Source organism: Hypomesus nipponensis, chromosome 8 (genome assembly GCF_054491055.1).
Source record: "Hypomesus nipponensis isolate SF chromosome 8, ASM5449105v1, whole genome shotgun sequence".
NCBI classification, from domain to species: Eukaryota; Metazoa; Chordata; class Actinopteri; order Osmeriformes; family Osmeridae; genus Hypomesus; species Hypomesus nipponensis.
This window is the reverse complement of record NC_140368.1, coordinates 16,207,457-16,232,943: the sequence shown is the minus strand read 5'-3', so window position 1 is coordinate 16,232,943 and position 25,487 is coordinate 16,207,457. Positions and strand designations below refer to the sequence as shown.

General features: G+C 40.7%; 1 protein-coding gene and 1 pseudogene across 2 annotated transcripts in view; both read left to right on the top strand.

The window, feature by feature from the left end:
• The first annotated feature begins 3,627 nt into the window (after nucleotides 1–3,627).
• Nucleotides 3,628–25,487, top strand: part of LOC146275325 (guanine nucleotide-binding protein G(olf) subunit alpha-like) — a 35,218-nt gene continuing 13,358 nt past the window's right edge. The window contains exons 1-5 of one of the 2 annotated variants that reach the window (XM_084702461.1): nucleotides 3,628–4,078; nucleotides 4,369–4,441; nucleotides 5,119–5,173; nucleotides 5,383–5,502; nucleotides 11,348–11,445. In XM_084702461.1, coding sequence (XP_084558587.1) covers nucleotides 3,940–4,078; nucleotides 4,369–4,441; nucleotides 5,119–5,173; nucleotides 5,383–5,502; nucleotides 11,348–11,445 — 485 coding nt within the window. In that variant the 5' untranslated portion in view covers nucleotides 3,628–3,939. Of the gene's footprint in view, nucleotides 4,079–4,143; nucleotides 4,226–4,368; nucleotides 4,442–5,118; nucleotides 5,174–5,382; nucleotides 5,503–11,347; nucleotides 11,446–25,487 lie in introns of those variants that run through there. The other variant, XM_084702463.1, reaches the window with a different exon arrangement.
• Nucleotides 20,389–21,995, top strand: LOC146275327 (uncharacterized; annotated as a pseudogene).

Genomic DNA, 25,487 nt, shown 5'->3' with positions numbered 1-25,487 from the left:
TAAAATATTGGTCGGGACAATTTTGTAATTTTCAAATGTTGGTGGGGACAAGTACCTAGCGTCCCCCCCTAAATCTACGTGCATGGTATCTCCGTTACGTTCCACCTTCTTGTGCGAGCTCTGACTGTAGAGAGAACTGTCATTGGTCAATCGCCTTCTCAGTGTTGCCAGATGCACGATAATTATCCTCCAAATACGATCATTTTGAGCCTTTGGTATGATACCATTTCCAATCTGGCAACAATGTGAGCATCTTGCCGCCTTTGTTTTCATTATTGCTTGAATATATAAGGAGGACTGAAACATTTCATAATTTTCTTATTTTAATATGTGGCTATATAAATAATGTATTATTTAGAATTTTGTATTTGTAATCATTATTGCTTTAATATATGGACAAGACACATTAAAGAAATTAATTTAATGTGTCGTCGTTGTCCCCCCCCACCCCCCTCACTTGTTATCGAAAGTTATCATGTGTCACACACGGGACGTCCCAAGATATGAGAAAAAGGAATCCCTTAATAAAGGCAAACAAATCTACGGTTATTGGCCAAAACACATTTTGGCATCCTGCGGCCACGCCCAGTGATGATCACATGACATCAAATTGTGTGGACATCCTCAGAAGAGGGTTCTGAGTCATCATGCCTAGTTTGGTGTTGACTTTCTTCTGATTTCAAGGTTTGCAACTTCCTGTTTGGTGTCTTTCCTGCCTTTGATTGGCTGTGCCGGACAAACGGTTTTGAAAATCAAAAATCCTTTCAAATATTTTTGTGAGGGTACCATAGGATTCTAGGGGCTGCCATAGACTCCAATACGAGAAGACGTGTAATAATAATTATAAATATAGCTACAAGCAGCAATGAGGTGGCCAAGCAGTCAAATGACCCAGAAAACATTTCAGACATCCTCAGAACAGGGTTCCGAGTGCATGCAGCAAGTTTGGTGTGAATCCATCAAAGATTTGCTGAGATACAACCCTACTTCCTGTTTGCCGCCTTAACTGCACATTTTGATTGGCTGTACCGGACAAACGATTTTGAAAATCAAAAATACTTTTGACATTTTTTGTGAGGGTTGCGGTGACAATGATGCGTGCCAATTCTGGGGAAGATTGGACAAAAATTGAAGGTGAAGCGAAAAAACGTTTTTCTTAAAATTCAAAATGGGGGAAAATCTATACAACTGGAAGTTGACACCATAGGGTATGTTGAACTTGTATTGATCCAGGGAATCCACTGGTACCTAATTTTTTTAAATCGGTCATACGTTTCAAAAGTTATGTGTGTAAACACAAGTCCAATTGGTGGCGCTAGAGTGCTCCAATGGGAGACATGAAACTTGGTGTAAATACAGAGGGGCCTGTCCTTAATGTGTGCCAAATTTCACAACTTTTTAACATACGGTTCTAGGGGCTGCCATAGACTCCATAGCTTTGCTGCTTGGCCACCAATAAGAAGAAGAAAAGATAGAAACACTTAAGTGGCTTCGCAGCTTCGCTGCTTGGCCACCAACAATGAGTATTTATATTGGCTATTGTTCCTACAATTTACATGATTCACCTGTGACCATGTACCCTCCTGTAACTGGTCTTCCAGCAAATCAATTTCAAGATTCTAGGGAGTTAACATTGGCCAAACAACCAAAACGAATTCCCCTACGGTTTGAAGGAAGATGGGAAACTGAACAGTGTATTAACATTAACCAAATAATGCCAATACTTTATTTCACACTATGGGTTAAATCAGAGCAAGAATGGTCAAAGTAAGGTTAAATAAAATAAACTTTTAATAACATTGCAAATGAACTAAATCAATTACAAGGCAAACATGTTACAAAATTAAGGTTAACTCGTACCTACTCTACCATGGTTATTCTAAAAGGAGAAAGCAAAGGGTGAGAAAGGAGAATGAGTAGGACAGAGCCAGAGCTGAGGAAAAGGCCTCAAGAGATCAAGAATCCACAGAACAATGCTTCACAATTCCATTCATACCCAAGAACCAATCACACCACAATCTTGACCCTTACTTATCAACATATTAGTAGCAATGCTGCATTAACTTACATAATGAGATGTGAAAGCCATCAAGTTGAGACTCTGTCCAGTAACTCCAGATTTTAGCATATGAGAGGTGAGGGCAGATTGACAACCAGCCTTACAAGATCAGCCTTTATTCTTCTGCCCTAAGTACACGATCTATTGGTCAGTTTTTGGCACTTGCTTCAGGAGATGCAGTTTGTATGACTCATTTACTGGTAACTGGGAATAAATTCGATTACATTAAATTCCACAGTTCAATGAACATCTCACTGTGTACAGCATCCAAGCTCTGTTCAACAAGATCAAAATGTGCAAATTTCTATTCATTATTCTCATAATTTCAGTGTAACTGACAATTCCACACAAGTCTATCAATAAAATTACATGGGGAGAGAACTACCAGTAGTTACCATACATGTAGGCCTCTCTGCATCTATCTCTGCGGCAGCAGTAAACGTCTCATCATCATCATCATCATCCTCATCCTGTGATGAAAGGCATTCTGTTGGGGGTTACTGCTACTACAAGCTGAAATAGGCACCAACTGATATTTACTTTGTATCATATTATTAAAACCAAGGTAATGTATAGGCTACAATCATGAGATTATAGGCCTAAACAATATAAGCATTACCTGATCGTAGAATGTTTTTATATTTAATATAGCATTTAACATGCTATCTTATTAAGTCCACCACTATTTCACCAGTAATATTAACTGATAGTGTGGTTAAATGTTCAATGTATGGACTGGCTACTGCAGTCAAATGTATGCATTGACTCGGCCAACAATTGTTTCTGACGCCAATTGTCTCCTACGCCGCCACAGCCGTGTTGCTTTTTTGAGGAATATGTGCTCAGATTGACCATAAACACGTATTAACACTTCTATCTGAAGTGTGGTGAAGTAGGACAAAGTTTTTTGTCGCCGGGTGCCATGGTGGATCCTAGTATCGGAGCTCCATGGATTGCTTTAATAGTTCTTATGCCCGCGCTTAACTCAGAGTGGACGTACTCCGAGTTGATTTAACTAATTCATATCAGCTTTACTGCAACCGAAAAGTCGTGCTTTCCAATTTTAGAGTAAATCAACTCAGAGTTCGGGGTTAGGTTCACAGTTTGTTGAACTCGCTTTCGGGAATACCCCCCAGATGGATGGAATTGGAGTAATTAAACACCAGCATTCACTTCATAAAGCTTGTTTACATCTCCCGTTAAACGCCTAACCTAACTATTAGGGTGGACTAGTCTGTCTGATAATAACAAACGGGAACTATCCATTTTTGAGCCTTGAAATATAGCCTAATATATATATATACATATATATATATATATATATTAGGCTCATGATAATAATAATAATAATAATAATAATACAATCATTACTAATCTTATTTTATTGTTATTATTATTATTATCATAATTCTTCTTCTTCTTTTTGTTATTATTATATCAAAGTCTAACCATCAGTGTTTGAAGCTGCAGTATACTGGCGCGTGTTGTGAGGTGTGACTTCCTGGAGTCACGGAGAGCGGCAGTGCTGAGTTAAAGCGACAGGAACCCAAACCGCTCAGACTGGAACACAGAGAGAGGGAGGAAGGAGCGCAAGAGAGGAGCAGTTGGCTGGCCTCCAGATTCAGCCTCGCTCCGCTCTTTGCCTATTTATAATATGAATATATGGTTTTATTTGTATTTATGATGTTAATTTTAGTATAAGTGGATTGAGCACGCAGGACTGCGGGGGTTAAAGAGAAATTGTAACAGGAAGATTTTTTTCTGAGCGACAGAAGTGTCGCACGGATTTTTCGCCCTATTTGTTCTCCATTTAAAGGCTACTAAGGGTTTGTATTAACCGTTATTTAATACTCTGTTTCTACGTGAAGAGGACAGCGGAAATGGGTTGTTTGGGCAACAGCAAGACTGAAGATCAACGTATCGACGAAAAGGCACAAAGGGAAGCGAATAAAAAGATAGAGAAACAATTGCAAAAAGAGAGACAAGCCTATAAAGCTACACATCGACTGCTTTTATTGGGTAAGATCCGAACGGTGGATTCTGATGTAGCGGATGTGTGCGCTATCATGTTGCCTGTGTTCGCTGCTTCGGCCCCAGCCCACATATGTTGACAGGTCTTACTGCCGACTGAGTTAGACAGATTGTACCGTTATCGCGGATTTTCATGTAGGCTATAGATCCGGGCAGCAGGAAGCCCGACGTATAGTTTATCTAAGCTACATGCTTGTTACTTACACTGTATGTGTGTAGGCCTGTTGGGCTTTAGGTACAAACATGGGTCCTAATAGACTGTTTGTGATTTTTCTTAGGGGCCGGAGAGTCCGGGAAAAGCACGGTTGTCAAACAGATGAGGATTCTGCACGTCAACGGATTTAATTCAGAGTAAGTCGTCCTCTCTCTACACCGCATGTACGAGAACTATGAAGATCGGTCGCGCTGGATATTAAATCAAATGTTCTCGTTGTCACTTTGTTGGTTCACCAAGAATAATTGCCGCCGTTCCCCCTAGCAGGGCTGTGGTATATTAGCACTGCAGTGAAGCTACACTGGCCTATAGGCATGGCGACATACACGTCTGATTTCGAAAGGCTACTACATACACATAGTCATGTTTGTCTAGTGTGTGGATTGTGTGTGCTAAGACACCAAGTATATGGCTTATCTAGGTTGTATGTGTAACGATGTTGGATTGTTTAACCTTAAAAAGCTTTCATGTTGTCTGTTCTGGCATGTAAAATATAATGGATTACAATAAGTTTAATAGCAAGGTATCTATGGTGTTGTGCTGAGTAATGCTATTCTCAATGATTGAAATAAATTAAAATAATTCACTGCTTGGTCACAGATAACCCTGATGCAATCTATAGGTCCCCCCAAAAATGTTAAGGAGCAATCTGTGCTGAATTTCAGTTTTTTGATTTGACTAGACCTCTGCTGAGATTATATTTACAGGGATACCCCTAATCCTGATTTGAGATCTCTGAGGATAACCCATAGGCAAATCTCTGAGATATATCATCTACTGCAGAATCTAACTCACTGTTGTTTGTTTGTCCCAGAGAGAAGAAGCAAAAAATTTTAGACATTCGGAAGAACGTAAAGGATGCAATTGTGGTGAGTGGGGACTTAATAATACAATTGGTGTGTTTGTGGTTTTTTTTCTCTGTGTTGAGGTGTGTGTGATATCATAATATACCTGTCAACAGAAGTGTACTGTATCAATCCTATAGGTTAAGCCAAAACTCTTCGGCAACAGACTTAACTTTATTTATTTATTTCCTTGACTCTACCTCACTCTACGTCTTGTGTTTATTTGTTGACAGACCATAGTTTCAGCCATGAGCACATTAATACCACCAGTCCCTCTGGGTAACCCTGCCAACCAGTTCAGAATCGACTATATCAAGAGCATAGCTCCCCTCTCGGACTTCGACTATACAGAGGTAAGGACCCAGCCGGACCTGTCACAGTGGCAGTTAAGTGTTGTGGTGATATCACAAGAGAAGCTAGTATTGTGGGGGATGGAGAGAGTGAATGAGAGGAGAGCAGGTTAGAGAGAGTGATGGAGAGGGGATGGAGATGGTGAAGAAGAGGAGAGGGTGAATGAGAGGAGAAGGGGATGGAGAGGATTATGGAGAGGGTGAAGGAGAGGGTGGAGGAAAGGAGGGGGATGGTGTAGAGGAGGATAAAGGCGTGGATAGGGTGAAGGAGAGGGTGAAGGAGAGGAGGGGGTTGGAGAGGGTGAAGGAGAAAAGAGGAGGATTTTGAGGTTGAAGGTGAGGAGAGGATGATTTTGAAAGTGGAGAGGATGATAGAGAGGAGAGGATGATGGAGAGGGTGAAGAGTAGGAGAGGAGGATTTAGAGGGTGGAGAGGGTGATGGAGAGGGTGAAAGAGAGGAGAGGGGGTTGGAGAGGGTAAAGGAGAGGATGATTTTGAGGGTGGAGAGGGGGATGGAGAGGAGTGGATGATTTTGAGGGTGGAGAGGGTGAAGGAGAGGAGAGGTTGAATGAGAGGAGATGGGGTTGGAGAGGGTGAAGGAGAGGAGAGGATGATGAATAGGGTGAAGAAAGGGAGAAGGGTGAAGGATAGGAAAGGATGATGGAGAGGATGAAGGAGAGGAGAAGTGTGAAAGATAGGAGAGGATGATGGAGAGTGAAGGAGAGAGTGAAGCAGAGGAGGGGGGCGATGGAGAGGAGGGGGCGATGGAGAGGATGATGGAGGGTGATGGGAGAAGAGAGGGTGAATTTGAAGAGAGGGTGATGAAGAGGAGAGGATGATGGAGAGGAAAGGTTGATGAAAAGGAGAGGATGATAGAGAGGAGAGGGTGAACGTGAGGAGAGGGTGATGGGGAAGAGGACTGGTGTAACTATCAGCTCTGTCAAAAGCTCTGTCAGGTCAGTCAACTACACTGTTTTCATTCACACTGTTTCAAGTCCTGGGCCTCAGGCTTGTTTCTAGTCCACACACACACACACACACACAAACACACACTCACACAAATGCATATACACACATTCACATAAACACACAGTGGTGTAATGATAAAGGCTAAAATTGTATTCATGTGTTTATAATAAAACAAAACTACTATCACTGACAAACAGGCATGCAGACAGGCTGGCATTCATTTAGGCAGACAGACAGTTAGACAGGCAGTTAGACAGGCCTTGTGGTCTACTCTCATTTGGGAGCTGTGTGTCAGGAAGTGGGTTTTGAAGTGTGACATGAAGTAACTTGAGACACAGTACCATGCCTCACTGCTGCTGTGACCAGAACTTTGTATCCCCTGACGGCTGTGTGTTTTTGTGTGTGTATGTGTGTGTTTAGGTCAGAACTTTCAGTGCTATAAATATCCTCCAGGTTTAGTTGATGACTCATGTATCATTATTTAAAAAGATTTTAAAAAAAAAATATTGTATAATTTTTACATATTAAATGTCTGTCTTCACTGATCTCTCCTCAATGATCTTTCCTCACTGATCTATCATCACTGATTTATCCTCACTGATCTCTACTCACTGATCTATCATCACTAATCTTTCCTCACTGATCTATTGTCACTGATCAATCATCACTGATCTCTCCTCAGCACTCTGTTCTCACCCATTTTGTACTCATATTATGACCATGCACAAGTGGTTATTTACATAGAGATTCAATGATAGCAAGAAGATGGCCTTTCATCTTTCTACCATAAGAGTAGTTGGTAGCTCTTGTGCTTTAAGGGAGTACAACACTGAAAACAGTAGGGACAGGTCTTGCTCTTGAATGATCCGAGTTGCTGACCCAACTGGTGGGGCAGACTGCAAACCGATTAAGACACACCATGGTCGTTGTTAGACAATCCCTTGGGGCTTCAAGTTGGCACTGTTTAACCCCCAAGGCAGCAAGCTTGCAATGTTTAACCTAGTCATAATGAGCATTTCTTCCTATTAATGAAGACTCAGGTAGAGCAGGGCTGGTAGTCATGGAAACATAGGAGTTTGTTTACCTGTTGTTGTGTCACCAGGTATCCCCTGGACCCCAACATTCTCCCAGCTGGCTCTCTACTAGGAGCTCAGTGACTGTAGCACACACAGCCCCTACACACAGCATCTACACACAGCCCCTAGACACATGATCTACACACATCCCCCTACATACATCATCTACACACACAGCCCCTACACACATTATCTACACACAGCCCCTACACACACAACCTCTACACACACAGCATCTACACAAAGCCCCTACACACATCATCTACACACAGCCCCTACACACACAACCTCTACACACACCCCCTACACACATAATCTACACACAGCCCCTGCGCACACCTCTACACACATCATAGGAACTACACTCAAAGTATCTACACACATCATCAACAAACACAGCCACTGAACACACAGCCTTCCTACACAGTCCATACACATACATCCACCTTACACTCTAGTATTGTAGTCTCTGTAATTGTAGTCAATGTTGTCTCTGTAATCTCCCTGTAGTGTTATTGTCTCTCTCTAGTGTTGTTCTGTCTATCTCTGTAGTGGTCTAGCTTACTATATTGTTACTCAGTCTCTCTATGGTGTTCTATCTATCTCTGTGGTGTTACTATATCTTTATCGTGTTGCTTTGTCTCTGTGGTGTTGCTCTGTCTCTTTGTAACATTATTCTCTCTCTGTTTTGGAGCTTTTATATTGATCGTGTACAGTATCAAAGGATGGTTATTATATAGTATATGTTATATTGTTGATGCCATGCAGTATATTTTGAAGATTACATGGTATATTGTGACATATTGTGGTGATTAGGCATGATATTGTGATTATTAGGTGTGTTGTTTGACCTCACTAGGGGCCTCATTACCGGATCCACAGGCACTCTCTAAAGACACTGAAGGAGAAAACAAGTACCTCTAAGAACTCCCTCATCGTCTCTTGCTCACTCAGGAGGAGGGGAGGATGGAAGGACGAGAGGATGGGAAAAAAGGGGAGGGGGGGTTGGCAGAAAGGGATAACAGAAAGAAGGACGCATGGATGGGTGGATGGATGGTAGATGGATGATTGGGAAAATTGAAAGACTGGTGGGGGGACAGGAGGAAGGGAGCAGGAAAGGATGGGAAGAAGGAAGGATAGAAGGAGGGAAGAATGGGAGGAAAGGTTCCTGCTACAGAGACCATGAAACACTTTTGTCCTTCATGTATATGAACCAGGAAGTAAATTAATTGGACCAATACTAGGAATGTATTGATACATTGTAAGACGGTTACATCGTAAGACATATGTTGTAGCTTCCCAGTAATACGTGCAGACACACAAAGTTTAGTAAAGAACAGGGTGATCTTAATTCCATCGTCGACCATCAATCCCGTGAAAACTGCAGATGAAACAATGCTTACAACAGCTGCTTGCAGCAACTTCATTGTATTAACACTAGCTTCTGTCTTAACACAGCAAGCGATCAAGTTGGCTAAAACAGGCAACATTTAAACATATCTCATTGGCAGCTTATTACTAAAAGGAGCTAAACCCAAATCTTGTATCTTCAACACATTTCTCACAGCTTTAATAGTAAATTAACTTAACAGGTACTATAACACATTTGCTTATGGAATGCGCTTATCGCACTGCATGGCAGATCGTTGTTCTCCGAAAAGAGTCCCACAGGCAGTGCACACAAACTGGTTCCGTCCCAAGCCATCCAGAACATCATTCAGGAGACACAACATTCATGCACACACAAATGCACAACAACCCACCACACAAAAGAAACCCCATGTAAAACATGTCAATTAACTGATGGCAGTTACAGTGATGTAAAATGAATGTTGATACCTGTTTTAAACAGCAGAGGGTGCTCTCTACACATGTGAAATGTTGTCTCGGGAGGGGGGGGGATTTTCTTAGTACGCAGAAACATTTTGGTTGGCCCTACCAAATCTCACTCCAAGGTTTTTTGGAAAGTTGGCAACCCTGAAGTACAGCTAGCTAAATGGCAAGTTCAGTTTGTTTGACCAAAAACGAAAGGGTGGTGATGGCTAAGATGGCACTAGCTAGCTACTAGGAATGACAACATCCACGGTTCAATGCTTGCTTGTGATTTGCGTTTTTTTTGGCTATGCATTTAAAAAGATTCCAACAATGTTGCCAAAATAATCTCACCAGAAAGTTGCCAGATTTGTCGCTAGAGTATTTTGTCACTAGGGAACATGAAAAGTCGCTAAATCTAGCTACAATGCCGCAAAATTTTCAACACTGGAGTCTACGCGCTGGGATCTTTTTAGCTTTGCTAAAATAAAGAATATTGCAATAAAAAAAACATTTTGTCTCCTTAACCTTTTACTGTTCCTGTCGCCTAAGTATAGAATAACAAAAAACATTGAGGTGCCAAGCCATCAGAACCGAACAGAACCAAAAACTTTGGTTAAAAAACAGAGGTATTTATTGAACCGTGGGCTAATAATATTGTTACATCCTTACTAGCTACAAAGTAGTTTTCTTTGCATTTGTCTTGTCAATGCCCTACATGGCGGCAGAATCGGTTTCAGAACTAAATGGATGGGCGGGCATTTGGTTTCCACAAGGATACATTCAGTTACATGCCGGATTAATCAAAATAACAGCAGGCTTAACGTTCCATATTCTGCAGGGGAAAAGCCAAAGACTCAATGCCAGTAATACATTTATATATAAAGCATAACACAATCAGCCCAACAGAATGCAAACAACAAATAAAAGCTATACAGGTAACCAATTGCAACATAGAAAAAAGATGGCATATAATATATGTCATATAATCCAACATGGTAGCCTCAGCACAACCTATATCCTGTATCCTGAGACTACAACAAGCAGTTGCATTCAGCTCAACATTTCCATAACTTTCAGGCTTAGAAATATATATAGGCTCTAGGTAATTATATATTACGTCAATTCTGAATTCCAAAAAACTGTTTTCACGTTGTTATTATCAACTACTTACTAACCGAAAGTGAGTGCCGGGAAATATCAAACTGAGGCTGGAAAAAATGAAAAGAAGCTATGGCAAAGCCGTAGCTTCTTTTCATTTTTTAAACAAAAGTTTTACGAAAGTTTTAACGAAAGTTTGCCAAGCAACTCATTACCTTTGATAAAAAGGTACATGGTTCTGCTAAAATGGCTTTAATTTCAACACAAAATAACGACACAAGTGATTCAAAGAGTCTAGTCTTCATCCTCCCTTTCGATGACAAATCTTTTCAGCATCATCTGGATAGTAAAACTCAGCAGCTGACTTGTCGATATTGTTCATTTTGAAGATGACGTCAGAGGGCAATAAGAATACTTATCAGACCGTGGTCAATACCCGGCTGGCATGACTACCCATTAGCCAATCTGAAAGCTTGTACCGTCGTTGCCATATAATAATATGGGGTATTGTGTGTAGAAGTTTGAGGGGAAAAAATAATTTAAGAAATATGGCTGTAACACAACAACATGTAGCAAAAGTGAAGCGCTGTGAATACTTTCAGGATGCACTGTAGTTTGTGCATTCTTTAGCATGTTTTTTTTTCTCTATCTCAAAATCGTATCATGAACCCAGTATCGTGAATTTTATCAAATCGTGACTTGAGAGTATCATTACACCAATTAACAATATGCTAGAATTTTTTTATTACTGGAACAATTAGTTTATATGTATTTACTTTTAAGAACAGGGCTTTGTCAAAAGGAACAGTCTATGAATCCCTGCCACAGTGAGTGTGTCCCTCTCCTCGTCAGTCTCCCTGCTCAACACTCTTTATGTGTCTCTGGACCAGGAGTTCTTTCAACATGCCAAGCAGTTGTGGGAGGACGAGGGGGTGAAGGCTTGCTTCGAACGCTCCAATGAATACCAGCTCATTGATTGTGCACAGTAGTGAGTATAAATCCTCTTATCTTAGTCTCTCTCTCTATCCCTTCTCTCACCTAACTCAATGTCTGCTCCGTCTGTTTTTTCAAACCTTGTCTCTCTGTCTGCCTACCTCTCTGTCTGTCTACCTGCCTCTGTATGCTTTGTTTGTTTACCTGCCTCTCTGTCAGTCTGCCTACCTCTCTGTCTGTCTACCTGCCTCTGTATGCTTTGTTTGTTTACCTGCCTCTCTGTCAGTCTGCCTGCCTTCCTCAGTCTGCCTCTCTCTCTGTCTGTCTACCTGCCTCTGTATGCTTAATGTTTGTCTACCTGCCTCTCTGTCAATCTGCCTGCCTTCCTCTGTCTGCCTCTCTGTCTGTCTGTCTGGCTGCCTCTCTCAGGTTTCCCGCAGAAAATGTGTTAGTTAAGGTGGTAGGGCGGGGTTTGCCGGCAGAGTGGGGGGGGGGATTGTTTTCCGGCCGAGCGGGGGGGCACAAAAAGTTTTTCCTCCAATGCGTTCTGCAGAGAAGGGAGACTGGGGTTGGTCACGGTTTGGAATGGAAGGGAGAAAACAGGACAACGGCGGATATTGCTATTTTAAAAATAAATAAATAAAGGCCTGTGTTGCTTAGACGGCCACCTTAACTGAAAGTGCTGCGGGAAACCCTGCTCTTTGTCTGACTGCCTGCCTCTTTGTCTGGCTGACTGCCTCTCTGCCTGGGTGCCTCTCTGTCAGTCTGCCTGCCTTCCTCTGCCTGCCTTCCTCTGCCTGCCTTCCTCTGTCTGGCTGCCTGCTCTCTGGCTGCCTGCCTCTCTGCATGCCTGTCTCTGTCTGCTTGTCTGCCTTTCTGTATGCCTCTCTGTCTTCCTTTGCTTTTCTGATGTCTGTATCTCACGGGTCCCATTACAGTTCTGCAGGCATTGACCCACAATCATAGGTAGTGTGTGTATAGTGCAGAACACAACTTATCCCTTACACAGACACACACACTCACCCCTCTCATGCACTCTCATCATAACAGCTTTGTTATTTCTCAGGCGACATTCATATCCTGTTTTCACCATGCAGTCAGCTTCAAACCCAACCCAAACCTAACCCCGACACTAACCAACCCTAACCCAACACTAACCTGACCCTGACCCAAACTTAACCCAACACTAGCCCAGCACTAACCTGACCCTAACCCAACTTTAACTCAAGTCTAACCCGAACCTAACCCAACTCTCGCCAATCATCTTTCCCAGCCAGTTGAGTTTCTATGTGTTGTGTTACAGAACCTCAGGGGCCAAGCTAATTGGTCCATTAGGCTTTAGATAACCATCCAGAGAGGTTTGTTAGAATCCTCACAGGTACTCTTACTGGTAGTAAACAGTGTGTGTGTGTGGCCGTGAGGCTTGGACAGTCTGTCCTGCTCTTATCTGGTTGCAGTGTTGTGACACATCATTGAGTCACATGACGTGTGGCGTCATCTCAGTTCTTTCTCCCTCAGGAAGTTACTTTTTATACATGGATCACACAGACTAGGGAGTGTGTTCTCCGTGTGTTTGTGTGTGTGCATTTACATGTGTGTGTAAGTATGTGCATCCATGTGTGTGTAAGTGTGTGTGCTCAATGCCATGACGCACAATAGTGTCACTGTAACCATGTCAAAGTGTAGATTGGCTATCTGGTTTCCAATGACAATATATCTGCCCTCTGTGTACAGATACACAGTGTCTCCCTTAAGAAAACGAGTCTATCAGTGGCTACCACAATGCTGTATGCTACCACACTGCTGCATGCTAACAGTGCTGCCTGCTAATACAGCGCTTAATGTTACCACAATGCTGTGCACAATGATGTATGCTAACACAGTATTGTATGCTACCGTATGGCTTTATGCTAACACAGTGCTTTATGCTAAAACAGTGCTTTATGCTAAAACCTAAAACAGTGCTTTATGCTAAAACAGTGCTTTATGCTAAAAAAGCGGTGTTTACAGGAAGGACAGATTATCTAGTACTGACGATTGCTAACCCTCATTCCTGTGACATAAATAATAATTATAATGGATGTGTAGCTCCTACAATAATAATGTATTTGTTTAGTAGCTGCTTTTATCCCACATGATGTATACCTTTGTGGATTTGTACTTTTGGTCTACAGTGTTACGAATGTGTATGCATGTTTATGTATATGTGTGTGTATGTCACCTGGCGTGTGTGTACAGTATGCCTATCTGTCGGGTGTGTGTATGTTCTGAAACTGAAGCTAGTGTGCTGAAGCAGCAGCTCTTGTCTGGCTCTGACAGGAACTATCTTATGTAAGCACTAAACAGGAAGAGAGGGACACTAACTATGGGTTAGGGTAACTATGCTAGTGCTGCACTCTGTCTCCCTCAGCTGGAGACACTACCTGCTACACTGCACTATACACTACACTATTACAATATACACTCTACACTATTACAATACACACTCACTATTACAATATACACTCTACACTATTACAGGGTTGGACTGGCCATCTGGCATACCGGGCCTTTGCCTGGTGCCTTTGGGGGGGGGGTTTTGGTCGGTCCGGCCCATAGAGAACTGGCAGCGACCCATTGGTTAATTTTCTTTATTGGCACTGGCCTGACCCAATCAAATCCAGGAACCCCTTCCCATGATTCATGATATCGCCTCCCGCAGGCCCTGAGACACAAGCTGTTGGCTAATGCGTATGCTGGTTTAGCATTGTTAAAGTTTAGCATCGCTAAAATGGAGAAACGACCACCAAAGCACAAGGGAGGTGCACGAAAGTTGATAATTAAGGGAGAAAAAGATACAAAAATGTATAGGCGAATGCCACAAAATGTGCAAAAATGTTGAACATGTTTGGGGGGGCTTTAGCTGCTTCAACATCAGCATTACCTGTAGAAGAAGGAGGAGAGGTAGCTTGCTCAGAGAAGCAGAAACAACATACTGACAGGGTCAGGGAAGAAGCCGAGGAGGAGGAGAGTGACCATGACAGGGCCATGGGAGCGAGTGAGGAAAAGATGGAAGAAAGAGTAGTTGACAACATGGTAAGAAGTAGGCAAATTAACAGGGACTCAGGAAGGGAGGGAGGCTGTGTGTGTGTTTCTGTATTGTATTTAGCAGACACTTTTGTCCAAAGCGACCAAATATGAATCTTACAATAATTAAAATGAACAATAAACTGTCTCTAAGACAATATTAAGCAAAATAGTAATAATAGCAATACAATATCAAATATCAATATGTATTCATGTATACCATAAATATACAAATCATAACTCCATAATTAATTAATTATTTGTGTAAGATCAACAGATAAGTCTTGAGACCCTTCTTGAAGGATCCAAAACTATAACATGAACGCATGTTATAGAATGCACGCATATTTTAAGAACTGTCTGAAGGGAATGTGTCTGACCAGTCACGGTGGGTGTGGGCCGCCTGGGCCATTTTTGTGTCTGTCAGAAATATTAATCTATCAAGCATTGCACAGTCGGTGAACAAGTTTAAGAAAGTTTATGGCTTGCGGCCGGCCCACAAGGAGACAAAAACATCACATGCCATTGTGCTACAAAGTTTTTCTGCTAGCATGTTGTGCTAGCTAGCTATTTAAGCAGCCCCACTCTTTACAGTCATTGGTTAAGACAAAGGCATGCAAATGTTCCATGGCTCTTCTTCATTGGCTCCTTGCATAGACCTGGTGCGCGTGTGTGCGTGTGTGTTTGAGTGTGTGCATGTGTGTGCCTTTTGACCCCTGTAAGCTTGACCACATGATTCACCCAAGGCCAGACATCTTTTATGGCCTCTCCCTACACACAAGGAATGCAGAACACAGAATCATTCTTATAAAGGATAAATGTGTTACAACTTCAATTTTTCCAACATATCCCTCCTGTTTATCCGGAATAAAATGTGTTATTCCAAAGCCATGCAGAACAAAAGTTATAATAACCTTCTTTATGCATTAACACCATCGTTAATACAACCATATCACAGCTTAACTGTTTATCACTAATATTGTGCCAGGCTCTTGATAAAACATCAAAATAAAACTTAAAGCCAAATTACAATCAAACTCAAAATAAAAGTACATTGTAGTTATCTTCTCTTTCTCATTTCATAACCAAATTGTATCTTATACCCAAAACTCTTAAAAACCCTAGATTTAACTATTTTGACTTAAAATGTTTTCCCATATATCTTTTCAAAGTATATGCATAGTTCCCTTTTCAGAACATCAAAGTGTTTAAACCAATCATCTCTTCACAACCACAAAACGTTTCATTTCACAACCTTCCACGATCCTCTTTTAATCTTTTATGTAACTTCCTAATCATTTCCTCATAATATTTCACATACATTTTTTCAAACCAAAATAAAACATTTGTGAAAAACACAGCTTCAAAATAACCCAAACTGGAAAAATGCCATCAATTGATTCCATGTCAATGGATATTTGATGCGCAAGTGGTTATTAAAATCGGATAATAAAGTTACAATTTCAAATGAAATCAAATCCTTAAACAAAACACATTCCTTCGCCAAATAAAAAACCTTCCTGTCTAAACCAAACTTCCCATAAGTTCCCATAACACACAAGGTTGCCATTATTGACTTAATTTCGCCTTAGATTTCAAAATTAGCCTTTTACTAATTCTCTGACCCACATTTTAATTTGCTTTAAACTATCGTTATCATAATTTTGTTTCATTAAATCCATGTTCGGACAGTTAAAACTGCTCCCAGACCTAAGTCACTCATGCCAGTATTACGTCCGTAATCACGTGAACCAAACAATGCCATTAAGACAAAAGAAAATATAAATTCTCAATTTTTCTTTTTAAACCTTTAAATTCACAATTTAACAACAGTAACATAAGACCGCAAAACAAAACATTATTCTTTAACTTCTCAAACGTCTTATCAAAGCATGTAATACAGAATACTCCTTTGAATATTCCTATATTTACCAGCCATTACACCCTCAACATAATGCACGGACAATTCTTCAAATCTCACATTTGTGGACCAAAAACCCCAAATGAAGATATTTCATTAAAATATTTTGTAGTTTGTATGGTTTAATGTAATACTCTTCTCACTTTCTCAATTACTCTTAGTTTTTACTCAAAGAACTCAAATCTAACACATTGTTTCTATCAGCGCCCGCTTCAAACTCAAATCAAACAAACAGCGCTCTCTGGAACAAGGCAAAAACTCAAAACCTTTTTTTTTTCTTTGATCAACACAGATGGTTGGCGTTTACCTTCTATTCACTTAATTTAGCTCTAATATGACTCTTCCGATTGTATTAGAACCAATTTATAAACCAGGGGTTCCATTTGTACATTTTTATTGAATACCATCACACATCATCACAGATATGCTGCTTAGAAATACAAGTTCTGTTCGGCAAGGCTTCAAAAAACATTCCCTGTTTGGCTAGGAATTATAACAAATGTTGATCACGCAGGTTAACCACCAAACTTCAAATTCTTCCAAACGAACACATCTTTCAGCATTAATACTCACATAATTAATAATCCCAACACAAGCTCTTCTCCTGCCTGGCCCCCCAGTGGTGGAATCAACTCCCCACCTCCATCAGAGACACAGACTGTCTCTCCACCTTCAAGAGAAGGCTCAAGACGCACTTGTTCCGGGAGTACAACGGTACTGAGGAATGGTTTGCTGAACCTAATGCTAGTTTCCTCAAGGATCACAATGACTCTTGCTTAGAGACTTGTTGGTTAGTGGCAACTGATTTAAACTGTTGTATTCGCTGCAAAATATTCTATTTTAGTTCATCTTATTTGTATTTTTACTGTTGCTGCTTTTTCTACAGGTACACTTGCACTTAGAGATTCAGGTTGTTTAATTGTAACTTTCTTAACTACATGCTCTTATGGTTCTTCCCTTTGGCACTTCTTTTTGGGTTGTTCACAATGTGTGATTCTTGTTTTGGCTACCCGCAATGCTTTGGGGCTATCTTGTTGTTATTATCAGTGACCTATGCACTTTGTAAAGCTCTCTCTTGGAAGTCGCTTAGGATAAAAGCGTCTGCTAAATGAATAAATGTAATTAATTATGCAGAATTACCCTCTGGGATCACCTTTGTAAAACTTCAACGTAACGGGACACTTTTATCCCCCACCTTTCCTCTGAATTCCTGAAACTCATGTAAAATGTACTTAAACAACCAAAAACCTTGTTAGCAAATGTATCAAAATATCATCACGTAACATCTTTCAAAAGTAACCAAATTAATGAGTAAAATTTGCTCCAAATTAATATTTTTCTCTAAATTTGCGTGTTTGTCAATTCGTCAGTCTGCGCATGCGTCATGTGGTTACTAATCCTGGATCTCAAATGTCAAGCTGCAATTCCTTTACTAGCCTGTACCCGCCGCCATTGCTGTTGAGTCTGTCTGTCAGTTTGATAGCTACAAATGTCGTTGCCATAGTTGCAAATTCAACTTTCTGGACTGTCCTCGGTCTCAGGACAGAGCAAAATGCACTTTCACTACGTTTTCACCATTAGCCATTAGCTAACAAAGTCATAGCTTGGATCTTTTCCTCTCAGATCCCAAAGCTATCCTAGCAAATTGTGAAAGACTTTGTTCAACAGACAGCGGACTGGCAAATTCACTAGAATCACCTCAGTCTTCTTTAAGACACATTTGAGACAAAAGTGAACACATTCTCCTCACTATATTCTTTTAACTTTAAAAATCAGAATTCAAACAAAACTTCTGTTTCACCGTTGAACCCGAATTTTGGTTTCCATATTTCTAAGCATTTCACACTTCCTCTGTACAACTTTTAAAACATTTAACCATGGTTATATTTACCTAAATAGAACCTCGATATTTACAATTCGATCAACTCTTAGTACTATTTCAATTTCAACAGAAAAATTTGGCCTTAACAACAATCTCAGTCTCTCTGACTGGTTCATCATTTTACGTGCTGCACGGAGTATATTCTTTACCGTAGCCTCCCTCAATATTGGCTATGAACTTTTACATTTACTTCAATGGCATTCTCACAGAAATAAGCAATAATCTTTCCATTTGGTTAGGTATTTGACTACCACCAAACTCAGATATATTTCAAATATCTAAGTTGTAGTTGGTCAAGCCGTAACTAATTCTGCTACCCGGATCTCCCGACGCCATTTCTTAGTAAGCCTCGCCTATTTATGTCACCAGTATTTCTCCTGCATCAGTTTTCAAAACATTTGCTTTACCAATTTTAAGCACACACATTCACGTATTAGGTTTTAGCAAAATCACTTCACTGATACACCACCAATACCGATCTCAGTACAATATGACACCCTATACTAGCTGCACTGGATTATCACCAGATTTGAGCAGATAAAGGACCAGAGTGCATCTTTAATGACTACACTGTGGAATTTTTCAAAATTCTTCCCCAAAAACACAAAAGTCGACTAATTGTATTCTTTCCTTGTCCATCGAAAGCTGTGCCTCTTAACTAGTTTAGAATTCCGTCACCTTTCCACCATCCACTCCGCCCCCAACAAACTGACCTATTTTTAAACAGCCATATTTGCTGCGAGGTTCTCCACCGTCGTGCACGTCTGCATGATTTCAATTCTTGGTTTTGGATGATGGAAAGGATTTGGGAACCCGGCTATCGAAGGACCATTGTGTCAGAAATATTAATCTATCAAGCATTGCATAGTCAGTCGGTGAACAAGTTTAAGAAAGTGAATTGCTTGCGGCCGGCCCACAAGGATACAAAAACATCACACGCCATTATTTGCCAAAGTTTGTCTGCTAGCATGTTGTGCTAGCAAGCTATTTAAACAGCCCCACTCTTTACAGTCATTGTGCGTGTGTGCGTGTTTGTGTGTGCATGTGTGTGCCTTTTGACCCCTGTAAGCTTGACCACATGATTCGCCCAACACAGATAAGGCCAGACATCTTTAATGGCTTCTCCCTACACACAAGGAATGCTGAACAGGAATCATTCTTATACAGGATAAATGTGTTACATCTTCAATTTTTCCAACAGTGTCCCAGTCCAGCCCTGCACTATTACAATATACTATCTACACTATTACAATATACACTCTACACTATTACAAAATACACTACACTATTACAATATACACTCTACACTATTATAATAAAGACTCTACACTATTACAATATATATGCTACACTACATTATTACTATATGCATTCAACACTATTACAATTTACACTCTACACTATTAACTACTTACTAACTGAGAGTGAAGTCATGCCGGGAAATATCAAACTGAGGCTGGCTATCGCTCAGTCGATACGGCAAAGCCGAGGTTTGATATTTCCCGGCATGACCAAACGGTTGAGGTTAGTAAGTAGTTTATTATATGGCATTTTTAGCTTCTTTTCATTTTGTAAACGAAAATAGATGGTAACTCTAGGCTAATCGTAGCTAGTTCTCAAGTCTTCTCAAGCTGTGTTTCATGTGTTGCCTAGCAACTTATTACTTTTGATAGAAAGCGGACAACATGGTTCTGCTAAAATGACTTTAATTTCAACACAAAATAACGACACAAGTGATCAAAAGAGTCTAGTCTTCATCCTCACTTTCGATGACAAATCTTTTCAGCATCATCTGGATAGTAAAACACAGCAGCTGACTCGTCGCTCATTTTGAAGATGACGTCAGAGGGCAATACGGAGCCGTATTGACCGCTGAGGAGGGCAATACGCGTCTGGCATGACTACCCATTAGCCAATCAGAAAGCTTGTACCGTTGTTGCCATATAATAAATATGTATATTTAATTCATTGGTTTGGCAGCCCACAGGTTGGGAGTTACTGCTCTACACAATTTACATTTATGCATTTAGCAGACGCTTTTATCCAAAGCGACTTCCAAGAGAAAGCTTTACAAAAGAGCATAGGTCTCTGATCATAACAACAATGTAGCCCCAAACATTGCAAGCAGCCAAAACATGAAGCATACATTGTGAAAAACCAAATAAGTGCCAAAGGGAAGAACCATAAGAGCATGCAGTTAAACAAGTTACAATTAAACAGCATGAAACCCAAAAAGTGCAAGAGTGTACCTGTGGAAGAACAATCAACAGTAAAATATTTCACAGCGAGTACAAAAGGTTTAAATCTGTTATGACCAGCCAACAAGAGCAACAAGTCTCTCAATAAGAGTCAACCTGGAGAAAACCTGGAGAAAACTAACATCAGGTCCAGCCAAGCATTCCTAAGTGCCGTTGTACTCTATACAAGTAGGTCTTGAGCCTTTTCTTGAAGGTGGGGAGACAGTCAGTGTCCCTGATGGAGGTGGGGAGTTGATTCCACCATTGGGGGGCCAGACAGGACACTATACACAATATACTATACAGTGCATCCGGAAAATATTTACAGCGTTTCACTGTTAGAGCTGTATTTCAAAATTAATCAAATAAATTTGTTTCCTCAAAATTCTACACACAATATCACAAGCTTTTTTACGTTTATGCTTCAACTATTATTTATTTCTGTCAAAAATTCAAAACAAAAAATGACATGTTAATAATTATTCACAGCCTATGCTATGACTGTAGACCTCCGAGACAGGATTGCATCAGGGCACAGATCTGGGGAACGGTACAGAAAAATGTTTGCAGCATTGAAGGTCCCAATGAGCACAGTGGCCTCCATCATCCGTAAATGGAAGAAGTTTGGAACCACCAGGACTCTTCCTCGAATTCCTGCCTCTGAAAAAACTGAGCGATTGGGGAAGAAGGGTCTAAGTCAGGGAGGTGACCAAGAACCGTATGGTCACTCTGACAGAGCTCCAGCATTGCTCTGTAAAGTGAGAAGAACCTTTCAGAAGGACAACCATCTCTGCAGCACTCCACCAATCAGGCCTGTATGGTAGAGTGGCCAGACGGAAGCCAATCCTCAGTATAAGGCACAACAGCCCGTCTGGAGTTTGCCAAAAGGCACCTGAAGGACTGTCAGACCGTGAGAAACAAAATTATCTGGTTTGATGAAACAAAGATTGAACTCTTTAGCCTGAATGCCAAGCGTCATGTCTGGAGGAAACCAGGCACCGCTTAACACCTGGCCAATACTATCCCTACAGTGAAGCATGGTGGTGGCAGCATCATGCTGTGGGGATGTTTTTCAGCGGCAGGAACTGTGAGACGAGTCTGGATCGAGGGAAAGATGAATGCAGCAATGTAAAGAGACATCCTTGATTAAAACCTGCTCCAGAGCGCTCTGGACCTCAGACTGGGGAGACGGTTCATCTTCCAACAGGACAAAGACCCTAAACACACAGCCAAGATAACAAAGGAGTGGCTTCGGGAATGTCCTTGAGTGGCCCAGCCGGAACCCAGACTTGAACCTGATTGAACATCTCTGAAGAGATCTGAAAATGGCTGTGCACCAATGCTCTCCATCCAACCTGATGAAGCTTGAGAGGTCCTGCTAAGAAGATGGGAGAAACTGCCCAAAAATATGTCCTACTTATGTCCTTTTTTTATTGGCTTTCTAAATTTTTTAATTGTATCTATTAAAAATATAAAACAAATCAATTTTCATTTTAACATTATGGGGTATCGTGTGTAGAATCTCGAGGAAAACATTTTATTTAATCAATTTTGGAATAAGGCTGAAACATGCCAAAATGTGGAAAACATTAGGCGCTGTGAATACTTTCCGGATGCACTGTCAGGGTGTCTACAGGTATAAACAAGTTAAATTTAAGACTTTTTAAGACCTTTTAATACCACTTCCAAATGAAATTTAAGACCAAACTTACAATGGAAATACAAATCAAAAGTGGAAATATACAGTAATCTTTCTAAATAAACACACTGATGTCTGTTCAAAATGAACAGTATAGTAAAATGACAATCGGTTGAGTTTAAGAACATTGACTAAATATGTGTAATTGCTCAGAGGTCAGATGGCAATGTTGGCTCTGGATTTCCTATCGTAACTAGCGTTGTAGCATTGACATCGTTGCTAGCGGTGGAAATGGTGGACCAGAAACTAGCAATTGCAGGCTGCTGGCGTGCCTTTATGTAGTCTCTGTGCTATGCTGAGCATGTGCGATTCCATCGCTCTGATCTCCATTGTCCCAAGTTTGAAATTCTTACGACACACAGTTCGCTTCCTAAGCATTTCCAGGCACCAACCTTAACCAAGAATACTCGTTCTTTTCAAGCCATTTTTAATTGAACTTTCATTTCCCCATGTTTCTAAGTTGAGTGGCTATCAACCATTGCTGTATTACTTGTATTGCTGATGCTTTTTACGGCATCAAAATCTGCGCAGTAGGCTACAGTCTGACATTACCATAGATAGCGCATCGCATATATAACCTAGAAAAAAAATATCTGACCTGGCAGAATAGATTGCCTGCATTATCGCAGTGACATGACACAAAAAAAAAAGGCCACCGATCTTGAACCCTATAGGTTTGAAAAACCATGAGTCAAAATTATATTAGATTTATTGACACAAAGATATTGAGGCAATTTGTACATTTACATAAATACACCCCTTTCAGCCATTTTGTATTGCATTTCTTATTCAATTTGACTATTTATTAAAACATGTATTTTACACATCTAGAACCAATTTCAAGTCGATTGGATCTGTGGTTCATGGGGAGAAGGGTTTTGACGGTTGTACCAAATTTGGACAGTACAAGACAATTCATAAGTCTGACAATATGGGTCCTTGAGGCTTTTTTGTTCCCCATGAGAAGTAAGGCATGTATACCAATTTTCAGGCATTTTGGAGTAATGGGGCGCTGGGGAAATCACGTAGACTTTGGGCGTGTTTTATAGCGCCACCTATGGGCGCACATGGGCCACTAGCCGTCTGGGAGTAATGAGTGACCTGTTATATCATTGGGCCAAATTGGAAAAAATCGGGTGCAGGAGCCTCATGTATAAACGATTGCGCAGCTCACAGAAATATTCACACGTATAAAACCGGTCGTACGCCAGATCCTGCGCACCTTTCCTTTATAAATCACAATCAACGTGAGATTGACCGCACGTGAACGAGCCACTGACCCCGCCTTGCCTCCTCCCCTAAATTAATATGCAGATGGACTATAAATGCGCTCATGAGGTAATTTCTTACCGTATTTCTTCGAATAAACGCCTTCCTCTACTCACCACCTACAAAGCCCTAAATAACCTGGCCCCTTCCTACCTTTCTGACCTCCTCCCCCTTCATGCCCCTACCCGTTGCCTCAGGTCCGCCGGCGCAAACACCCTAAAAACCATCAGGACGAAGCACCGGATCTGGGGTGACAGGGCCTTTTTGGGTGCTGCACTCTCCCTCTGGAATGACCTCCCTCTCCCTATCTGTCTGGCTCCCAATATAGCACTATTTAAACAATCCCTCAAAACTCACCTTTTCAACCTCGCCTTCACCTGAACATCCCCTGCTCCCTCCACTACTAGACTTATGTTTGTTTTCTTTATAATATTATGTTGTCTGTTTTGTTCAATCCTTTGTCTTTATATTTTACTGTTGTCTTGTTTTGCTTGTACTCATACATGTAAAGCGACTTTGAGTATTAGAAAAGCGCAACAACAAAAAAAGAATTATTATTATTATACACTTTACCTGTACTATATAGGCTACTGTACAATCTACCTGTACTACCGTATTTTTCAGAAATAAAACCGCTGCTTATACCCCGATTTTTTTTTGGGGGGGGGTGGTGCGGTTTATATTTCTAAGCAGCTTTATAGCACGTTTTTATAACAAAACAACAGTAGAAATACTTTTTTTGTGAATGCTATTTAACCCATTAAGGAGTAGCGTTGCACATATGTGATCGTTCGAATGCGGGTCCCACAGCATACTCATAAGTCACATATAAGTGATTTCGAACATTCCAACTGAATATTTTCCGATGAACAAAAAAAAAATGCCACAAACACTTTAGTATTGCTTCAAAGTGTATTAATGAGAAGGTTAACAAGTAACACTAGCATGGTAGTAGCATTGCTACGAGTATTATGCTAGTGAACTTAGCCCAGAAACTAACTAAAGCTAGCTAGCTACCGTTTCTAAAAAATAACTTGCGCTTTGGGGACCATCGGAAATATTTAGAAGTCACTTGTCTAAAGGTAAATATAAGTTCATTACCGGGCAATAGAAAACATACATTACGTACTTACTTACTTTCATTTTCGAAGTGAGTTATACAACGGCATGCTGTAAGATCGCCCATACTCGTACGTTGCTTGGTATCATTGTTCCCGTATCAAGTGCGGCATATATTCCAGTGCAATTTATACTCAGATTTACAAACACAAAGCTCCCATTCTGGTGGGGTGCGGTTTATAGAAAATGCGGCTTATTTGCTGAAAAATACGGTATATGCAGTGTTGTATAGTAACAAAGTAGAAATACTTTGTTACTGTACTTAGGTCGTTTTTTTGTATATCTGTACTTACCTACTTATATTTCTGTTTACTTTTACTTCACTACTTTTTCAAAGAAAACTGATACTTTTACTCCGATACATTTCCCCTGAAACCTTCGTTACTTGTTACAAAATCAAATCTTCAGAAAAAAGAATGATCATGAGAGCGATGAGTCCAACGTTGGGGACTGTGGTAGAACACAGACTGCAAGCAGGTCTGGCGAATCAGTGGTCCTAGCGCACGTTGATGCACCCCCCTTAGTTACTGTTGCTACGTCTTTTGAACTCGTTCATGCACAACACTGTCTGTGTCAATGATTCTTAGTAGGGCGTAATATCTCCGCGATATCCTCCAGAACAGATCAAGACAAAATGGACTGCAATATGCGCAGTGGAAGGATATATCCAAAACATTAAGATCAACAACAAAGGGGACACAACAATAATTGAAGCAAAAGCATACAGGTCTCAAACAAAAAATGAGAAACCCCACAACCTCTTCATAAAATACCACCAGCACAACCTTGTAGAGCCAGACTAGTCATGTTCTTTCACCTCTGGGTAAGATCTGTATATAATATTTCAAGCTAGCTAATAGCCTAACCTACAAAGATTATTATTATTCTTTATTCCATCTCTGTG